The sequence below is a fragment of the Bison bison genome, unplaced genomic scaffold (assembly GCF_000754665.1).
Source record: "Bison bison bison isolate TAMUID 2011002044 unplaced genomic scaffold, Bison_UMD1.0 scf7180017864472, whole genome shotgun sequence".
Taxonomy (NCBI): domain Eukaryota; kingdom Metazoa; phylum Chordata; class Mammalia; order Artiodactyla; family Bovidae; genus Bison; species Bison bison.
The window spans coordinates 1601099-1611125 of NW_011495033.1; the positions used below are offsets into that span (position 1 = coordinate 1601099).

Here is a 10027-nt window from a genome sequence, read left to right on the forward strand (position 1 = left end):
CTTCTGATTTTCAAAAAAGAAGCCAGAACTCTATATTCTTTTCATGAGAATTCTCTACCTTTTAAAAAATGTTGTCAATGAATTTAAAGCAGTGAGTCAGGGGGAGTCACTGTTCCACCAGTTTGCGACCTACAATACCAGCAAATGTCCAAGCTGCCCAGGACAGACGGCACCTCGCCTCCAAGCACAGAAGCCCTCCTGCTCTGCTCTGCCTGCTTCTCTGAGCCTCGGCCAGCCTGCCTCCCCCACCCCCCTGCACACAACACGCGTTCCCAGCTGCTCTGAAGGCTGCAGGGAGTCCATGCACCATGTCCAGGCTGATGTGACAGAAACAGCAAGTCCTGAATCTGCTGGGGAAACACTGGGGATGATTAGGGGGTGGGGAGAGGGCAGCTAAGCGCCCCCAAGGAGCTTCCAAAATGCGAATTTCTCAGGAACAGAGAAAGAAGGAAGGCAGCATAGCAACAACTGGCCCTGGGCAGTGAGCAATCCTGTCTGAAAATAAAACAGTTTACAATCCACAACCGTGGCTCATTAAGAATGAATGGGTCTACCGGTATAAATAGCACGCTGCGTTAAGAAGTCAGGAAACAGCATATGCGTTTGATGGAAAAACGGCTGCCGCGAAACTGTTTATTAGCTCAGCCGGCTACAGCTCTGTGTTAATGAGACAGAGGTCTCAAGTTCAAAGCTGAGTGGCTGCCTCGATCTTGGGCCATAGAATGTGTCTCCATTCCCCCAGTCCGGGTCACAACATGGGGGTCTAGCTCTGGATACATAGTAACAAGCCTACAGTAAGCTTCTCCTAGTGTCTGAGCTGTAGTATCCCTAGTGAAATATCCAGCCTCTGTTTGAATGCTCCCAGTAACAAGGAGCTCACTGTCCTGTAAGGTACAAAACACCCAACTCTGTGGTTCAATGGCCATTGAGCAACAGAGACTCATTTCCCCTTGCTCTGTTCCAGCTCTGCTTGTGGGAAAAACAGCCTCAAATTGGGCCTCACTGGCCACACCATCTGTAACATCTGACAGGATACAGGCTAGATGCATAAACAGCAGCCTGAGCAGAAGGGAGCTGGGCCAGTCACATCCTCCCCCAGTGTGGACACGGGGCCCTGAGAGTGGGAGCAGAGGCTGACACTGCAGGGTGTGCAGACTTGCAGTCGTGTCCAACTGCTGGGCAGCAGAGGCTGGGGAATGGAGCTGATCTCAGTGTTCCCTGAGAAGCAGAGGCAGCTGCTACTCTGAGTTCTAGCACCACAGGCCTGGAAAGACCTTCCTGTCCACCCCTGCTTCTGGAAGACCTTCCTGTCCACCCCTGCTTCTGGAAGACCTTCCTCAGCAGCTGCCAGCAATGCCTGAGTTGAGCTTTCCTTTGTTGTCTCTGTTCTCAACAGCCCAAAACCCTCGAACCAAGTCCAGGAGCGGAAAGCCAGTGCATGTGGCAGGAGCGTGGGCTGGGACTTAGGAGCCTGGAGCCCATGTGACCTTGGGCAGATGTCCCCCTCCTCATCCATCACTCAGAGTCAATTTCATGTCCATAACTGCCCCATAGGCTGTTCTGAGCATCAGAGGAGATAATGGCCGTGAGTCAAGGAGCCCTGGCTGAGGCCAACACAGCACCCATGACTCGGCTTCTCCAGGGGAACAGGAGATGGCGGTGAGAGGGCGGAAAGATTGGCTAAGGGGTCATTCCGGAAGAGTGGCCCCAGGCAAAACATTTGTGGTTGAGCTGAATCAGACCACTCAACCCAAACAACCCCAAAGCTTGCTTTCCCTGGACCGCAAACACAGAACACAGTTTAGAATTCTAAAAAAATTTGTTTAAAATCTAGCAAACCAATGAAGTGATAAGGAAACTCTGATTTTTCTTAAAACTACCCAACTGGAACAAATCTGAAGCTCAATGTACTTTCCCAGAACAGACCTTGAAGGGAACGCATGTGTCATTCTGTTCAATTCCATCCAGGAAGGCTGTGCTCTGCTCAGGGGAATGATGAGCGGGTGGGAGGGCTCTTGCAGAGGGTCCTGGGAGGCATTGTGACCCAGGCCTCAGCAGAGAGGGGAAAGAGAGTTTGCCTCATGGCCACTGGGAGCTCAGGCACCTGTCGGCTCACCTGGGGCTTTTCGGGGTTTAGGGAGGCGGGCAGAGTGGAAAGGCCACCCTGATCTGGCCAGGCCACAGGGGAGTGATGAAAGCTTTAGGTGATGGGGCCCTGGCCCCAGGAGAGGTGAACACAGCAGAATCTCACTGATCCAGGGGTTGGTGCCCTAGGGCCTCGGCTCTCCAACCCCCATCTTGGAAGAGCACACACATCCAAAAAAACCCTCAGAGCAAGCACTGTATGGACTGGAGACTTGGCTTCCCTGGTGTCTCAGAGGGTAAAGATTCTGCCTCCAAAGCGAAAGACTTGGTTCCTGGGTTGGGAAGATCCCCTGGAGGAGGGCATAGCAACCCACTCTGGTATTCTTGCCTGGAGAATCCCATGGACAGAGGAGCCTGGCGGGCTACAGTCCATAGGGTCTCAAAGAGTCAGACATGACTGAGTGACGAACACTTACTTACGTGGGGCTTCAGCTCCATCCCCACCCCATCTCAGGTGTCCAGTAACTGCTGGGAAATGTGGGCAGAGCAACCGCAGAGCAGACCCAGGGCAGTGCTGTCTCCCAGTCACACACTGGGGGATGAAGACAAGCCCCATCACATTAAGTATTCTCAGCACTGGAGGTAGAGACGTGCAAAATCCTATCTGAGAAAAACTGCCACACTTAATGACTTCGGTCAGATTAATTCAGCTCTCCATCAATAGGGAATCAGGCTCCTCTAGCACAAGTACCAGCCTGCTTCTATTATGATGCAAGGTTGCAGAAGCAAAAAGCTTAATTTTCTAGCCTCTTCTTTTTTTCCTTTTCTTTATATGATGGCTGGAACTGTAGCAACCATCTTGTGACCATGAGGGAAAGAGCAAGACTTACAAAGACATCTGTCCTGACATAACTGAGCTGCTGAACCAAAGCTTCAGCTGCTTCCTCTGAGCTTTCCCGTATACAAGAAAAAAAAGAAAGTAATCCCTTATTTCCCAAATATGCCAGATTAATATCCCCATTCCCAGCAACTATCTTTCCATACATTGCCCAAAAGTGAGAATCCAGTTGAAAGGAAAGAAGCCTTCAAAAGATGTGGCCCAACTCTAAAGGGATTAAGACCCAAGAGCCCACAGTACCATTTACATATTGTATTTCACAGAGGAACAAAGGGATCTGGGATGCACAAAAACTGACAATATTTTATTGCTGCCATAAACTTGGAACAATGACCTGCCAAGGGAAAGTAGCATGGTGCCCACACCCCAGCTGGATAGATCAGGTGGGAGGGTGGAGCCCTGCCCCCAGAGACAGCCAGGTCAGACCCAGGGCCAGTCACAGGGGAACTCAGGTCACACTGTTTCCCATCCCATCCTGGAGAAAGGGTGAATGTCCTGCTATCAGTAAGCTTGTATGGGGCTCACCAAGGGGTTCTGCAGGCAAGTCCTTGACCAAAATCAACACCCAGTGTCGGGGGGAGGGAGGGCGTAGCAACCCAGGGAGTCAGCCCACCTGTCATGAGGCACCAGCGCTCTACCAGCTCTGAGTTTAACGCAGAGGAAAGAAACACTTCATATCTTTCTCTGACACATCCTTTGTGTTATTTTTAACATTTAGACCTTTAATCTGTCTGCAGTGTGTTTCTGGGTACACACAGAATGGGATGGGAATCTAATTATGCTCGCCCTGCTTGTTAAATAAACCAGTTATTTTCCCACTGAAATGAAAAGCTACCTATCTTCAGCTTCCATACATCCTTAGCTCTGTTATTTTTCTATTCTGATCCACTTATCTATATAAAATAGATACTCTATTTATTCTGGTAACAATACCACACCGTTTCTCTTGATTATAGTAATCTACCTTTTGGTTATAGTAACGCTTTAAAAAATTGAAGTATAGCTGACTTACAATGTTTCTGGTATATAGCAAAGTGATTATATATACTTTTTCAGATTCTTTTCCATTATAGGGTGTTACAAGTGTGCTATACAGTAGGTCCTTGTTTATCTATTTATCTTGAAGGACTGGGCCCAGGTAGCAGACGAACACCAGCGCCAACCCAGTCCCACCTCTTGCTTCTCTCGCAAGCCTTGTGATTGTCCAAGGAGCTTATTTTATTTTCAGTAGCTCCCAGTGTTTGAGGGTGTGCCAAGACCTGTTAGTGCTCCAGTGGAGAGGATCAGTGAGCACCTAGATTCAGGCTGATTGGAAGGCAGACCCGCAGGCAGCAGCTTGTAGTATGCAAATAAGTCCGGAGGGATTGCCAGCAAAAGGTCCCGCCGGCCACCAGAGCCACGGGGTGGAGGCGGTGGGGGAGGTGCCTGCTGGCTTTAGTAAGGCAGACAGAGCGCAGGAAGTGTCAAGTGGACCATGGAGACCGCAGTTGGCCGGAAAAGGAGCTAAGAGCTAGCAGTGTGTATCTGTTAAACCCAAATCCCCACATTATCCCTCCCCACCTTTTCCCCTTTGGTAAGCACACGTTTGTTTTTTATGTCTGAGAGTCCATTTCTGTTTTGTAAATAAGTTTACCTGTACCGTTTTTTAGATTCTACATATAAGTGATGTTGTAAGATATTTGTTTGGCTTCATTTAGAACGATAATCTCTAAGTCTATCCAAATTGCTGCAAAGTCTTTAAGGTTTGGTAATATTCCACTCTATGGCCTTCGAAAACATTCCGTAATTTTCTCTATGTTTGAGCTATAGTCTTTAAAAATTTGTTTCTTGACATTTTACAATTTTTGTTGCAATTATGAGTGGATTTTTCCATTTCTACTTCTAATAAGTATGGTTTAAATTTGTTGATTTTTTTACAGCAAATAGTTCACACCAACACGTGCGCAATAGTTCGGTGTAAACTATTGATTTACTTTCTGTCCTGTCACTTTCCACTCGTCTTATTAATGCCAGTGGGTTGTTTTTGTAGATTATCTTGGTTTTCTTGTATACAGTCACATCATCTACAAATAAGATAATTTTTTCTCTTTTTTGGCCGCACCCTGTAGCTTGCAGGATCTTAGTTCCCCAACCAGTATGGAACCCACGCCCCCTGCAGTGGAACTGAGGAGTCCTAACCAGGGAATTCCCGAGAATTTTTTCTTTTCCAATAGTAACAAGTAATTTTATTTTCTTGCCTTATTACTTTAGTTAAATTCTACAAAATACTGTTGAATGATGGTGATGATGGAGGTATTTTTGACTCGTTCTTTGACAGAACATGGCTTCAGTGCTTTATCAGTTAATTTGATACTTGGTGCTACATTTCTGCTTTTTGGGTAATTTTTGTCATATTTAAGTGTATCTTTGTATTCTCACATTATTTAAACTTTTTATTTAGCAATTTTTTTAACCTTAGAGAGAAAGATGTTTAAAAAATAAGCTAGAAAACCTATGAGTCACACACACACAAAGACATACTTGACTTCACAAAAATGAAAAGAAATTGGTTTTAAATGGTAAAATACAATATATGTGGAATCCAGAAAAATGGTACTGATGAACCTATTTGTAGGACAGCGATAGGGATGCCGACGGAGAGAGCAAAGCTGTGGACTCAGCAGAGGAAGGAGAGGGTGGGGGGAATCGAGAGAGTAGCATAGAAACTCTACACTACCAGATAGGAAGACAGCCGGCGGGGATTCACTGCAGGAAGGGAGCTCCACCCAGGACTCTGCGACAGCCTAGAGGGGTGCGATGGGCTGGGAGGTGGGAGGGACACTGAAGAAGGAGGGGACAGGGCTGCTTCAGGTCAATGTAAGGCAGGAACATTCTAAAGCAACTATCCTCCAACTAAAAATAAATAAAAAAAAAAGAATGAAAAAAAAAGGCAAAATACTATAAGTAAAGACTAAAGTCAAACAAAATGTAAAGTCAAGGAGAAAAATATTTGCAACTCATTTAATATCCCTAAGGACTATCTATTAATACAAATCAGTAAGAGGAAATAAACAATAAAAAATGAGCGATGAGTTTAAATAGCCCATTAAAAAAAAGGAAGCTTAAATATCAATAAATTATAAAGATATGAAGAAATAGTCAAATGTAGAAATTTTAAAAATGCAATATCATTTTTCATCTAGTATATTGGTCAAAATGATAAACACCAGTAATATTTATGGCAGGCAAGGATGTAGATATAAATGAGCACAAAAGGCTATCATTTTCAGAATATAGTCTGGTAATGTCTATTGAAAATTAAAACACACAATTTGTTTTGGGATACCTGCCCCATGGAAATAGAACCATCATATATACATAAGGACGTTTCAGTATTGCTCACAGAGGCAAAAAGCCAGAAATCATCTGAATGCCCATCAATAGGTGAATAATTAAATCACAATATATAATATGATAGGATTTTATTCAGCCATTAAAAAGGATACAGTAAAATCTATATCTATTGACCTGGAGGGATGCCCATGATATTCTTTTAAGTGAGAAAAAAACCAGCTTGCAGAGTTATGGGTAAGAGCCTATTTTTGTTGTTAAAAACAAAACAAAAAATAACCCTATAGCAAGTATATGCTGGTAGGGACAGGGAGAAAGGGGTTTGGAGATGATGGCAGGCAGAACAGATTTTAATTTTTCATCGACTTTTGAATTGTTTACACTTGTTAAAAATATATCAGGTCTGCTCATGTATTTAAAAATTAACAAAGAAAATTTGAAGGAGGAAGAAAAGGAAGCTGCCTCAGAAACATCAATACATTTCACTTGATTGCTCTGTGGATTGCAAAGTTCATGGCTTCTGTCTATCGATTCCCCTTTCTCCTCCAAGTGAAGTGCACTGGGGTCGGGGAGACATAAGTGCACCAGTCCCAAAGCAGAGAGACAGACAGACAGAGGGGAGAGAGTGTTAGGGAGGGAGGGTCAGAGAGAGGGAGCTGGTGTCACCTCCACATCAGGGAGCAGGGACTGGGGCGGGAGGGGATGCTGTCTTTGGGGACCCCAGACACAAGAGCCCCGGAAGAGGGCTGCCTCAGGTGGCCAAGGTGGTTTTCACTGCCTCCAAGTGTCTCCAAAGAATTGATGCTTTCAAACTGTGGTGCTGGAGAAGACTCTTGAGAGTCCCTTAGATAGCAAGGAGATCAAACTAGTCAATCCTAAAGGAAAGCAACCCCGAATATTCATTGGAAGGACTGTTACTGAAGCTGAAGCTCCAGTACTTTGGCCATCTGATGGGAAGAGCCAAAGACTCTGATGCTGGGAAAGTTTGAGGGCAAAAGGAGAAGGGATCGACAGAGGATGAGACAGCTGGATGGACTCAATGGACACGAACCTGAGCATACTCTGGGAGATGGTGAAGGGCAGGGAAGCCTGGGTGCTACAAAGGCCAGGCTTAGCAGACAGGCTCCAATCTGGACCACAGCCTGCAGCTCTGGCCCTAGCCCGCTGCCTGGCACCCAGCATCACTGACGATGGGGCTGCAGGTGGCCGCTTTCCTATACGCTTATGGTCTGGGAGCCTGGGGGGTTTCTTACCTGGTCTGCGGAGGGAGACCAAGTTCATACTGGAGTAGAGGGGTGACCTCCACGTTGCCTGGCCTGGCTTTGCTGCAAACTCAGTTAATAAGGGATGCCAGATCCAAGTGTGTGGGCTGCTGGCCTCCTCGCCCACATAATTAAAAGGCCATCTGTGTGTCTGTGTGGCTGAGGAGAAGACAAGAGAAGGTCTTGCCCTTCCCCAGGGATGTGTGTGTTTGTGTGTGTGTGCACATGTGCACGTATGTGCCACACCAGGGCTGGAGCAGACAGGGCAGAGAGTCCCCTTTGGGGCAAGGTCTCAGGGCCTCTCCTCCTCAATCTAGGGGAAGCAACATTCCAGGCCTGCACTCTCCACAGCCATGTCTCTTTTCTTGGTCATACAGACACACCCGCCTGGGCTGGGGCAGGAGAAAGCCCCAGCGCTGAGGGTGGAAAAGGAACTCCTCTCTGCCTGCCCACTGTCCCCTGCCTGCCCAGGCCCCACCTGCACTCGCCGTGGTCCCCATCAGGACTCATCTGTGGCAGCAGTGGGCAGTGATGGCAGGGAAGGCCAACTCATGGGAATTAAAAATGCAAACAGAGTCCAGGAGAATTAGCCAGGAGGGCAGGCTGCAAAAAACCAAGTGATACTGATAAAAAAATGTCTGGAGAACAGAGGCTGAGCTGTTAATGCTGATTATGTCTGGAAAGGCTGACCTCCAGGGGATTTTTACCTTGTAAATTATACTATTTGACAACTCTCAAAATTGTATAATAAACATGCCTTACTTTTGTAACAAGACAATCAAAGTCCAAACGACATGAAGACAAATGCCACGTCATAATTCAAAGACAGAGATGTTCGAGAGCCACTCAAAAGCAGCTGCCACATCCACTAACTTGGGTCCATCGCCCCCCAAGGTCAGGATAATCCCTCATCCCTCTGGTTACCGTGTCTCCTGTAGGACCTCAGACCCTGAGTCTTGGGCTAGAACTCGGGCACCTCCAGGCACAAGGAGCCAGAGCCCAAAGGGCAGGACCTCACCTTTCCTTCCCAACTTTGCCACACCCAACTGAGACAATCCCTCCCCTTCTCTGGGCCTCGGCTACCCATCTATAAAATAGGGCTACAAAATAGCTGCCCTGTCCACTTCTGGAATCTGTTGTGAGACCAGGAGCTTTGAAAATAAAATTGCAAACACTAAAACATCATGCAAGGAGTAGAGAGCCATCCACCATGCCTGGCACTGTCGTCATGACCCACGATGGTGGCCATTCCCCTTCTGATGGTGGCCTCTTAGGGCACACCCTCATCAGGCCACCACAAACACCAAGGGCCCTGGCATGCTAGCTCTTTGCGTTTCAGGACCAGGGAAGCCAGGCACCCCTTTCTCTGAGACATAAGACAAGTGATGAGAAGAGATGGTACACATCTGCCTTAGAAAGATGCATTTTCATCCTTTGCAAGAAACCTCAACTGACATCACATTTCTTCACACATCCACAGCGCTGTTCACAGCAGCCCTGCCCCCAAATTCGTGCTTGGTTGTGACACGGCCCGCTGGGGCCCCTCCCAACTGGAAGCAAGCACCCTGCTAAGGTCCAGCTGCCCACGTGGTGCAGATAGAGCTGAGGGCACAGAGAGGGATGCAGACCAGTGTGAGCTGCATGGGGGTGTGGTGGGCACTGCCTGGCACCCGAGGCAGCGCTCGGCTGGTTGATGAGCCGAATGTTGGCTGCTGTCCCAGGAGAGGGGGTGATGGGGACCTTACCTCTCCCTCGGGCCCAGGTATAGACGCGGCTGGTCTCAGTGCTTCTGGGCTCTTGCTCTGCTGGCTCCACGGGCAATGGTCGGAAGGAGGGGTGATCGGCCTGGCCGGGGATCTTCAGGGGCAGGATGAACTTGGGGATCCCTTTGTAGAACCAGGCCCCCGACCTCTTCCAGACCTGGTAGGGGGAGACATCGGCTCAGAGCACAGGATACAGAGCACCCTTTCCTGTGCCATGCGCCCCCTGCCCCCGAGCCAGCCCTCCCTCCCAGATGGTGCGCTTGAAGCCATTGCCTCCCTCCTGCCAGCCCCTTCCCCTCGAGATTTCTGGGCAGGGACACAAGAGGCGGGAGGAAGAGCTGGGCTGGCCACAGCCTGGTATTGGCTGTGGTTTTGGAGAGCTTCCTGGGAGGCGGTCATCCCTGTGCAGGGCACAGACTGGCCGGAGCTCAGAGCGAGCCACAGATTAGAATTCAGAGCAGAGACTGCAGTGAGGTCCCAGAACCCTTAACATCTGCTTCAAGTGCTCCGTAATCTCTTTCCTGATGAAGGAAATGCCTTCAGGGTATTTGTAAGAAGAGTAGGAGTGTGTGAAAGAAGGCCGTGACCTTTTCCGAGAAGAGGAACCTTGGTGCGGGGGTCAGAGCAGCCGTGCTGGGTTTGAATCCTGGATCTGTTGCCCCGTAGCCTGGAGATCTGGATGCATTGAC

General features: G+C 48.1%; 1 protein-coding gene across 1 annotated transcript in view; it reads right to left on the reverse strand.

Annotated features, from left to right (window-relative positions):
• RPH3AL (rabphilin 3A-like (without C2 domains)) overlaps positions 1–10027 on the reverse strand; it is a 119191-nt gene that overhangs the window by 16215 nt on the left and 92949 nt on the right. Inside the window, 1 exon segment of the mRNA XM_010861350.1 lies at positions 9321–9495. Coding sequence (XP_010859652.1) covers positions 9321–9495 — 175 coding nt within the window.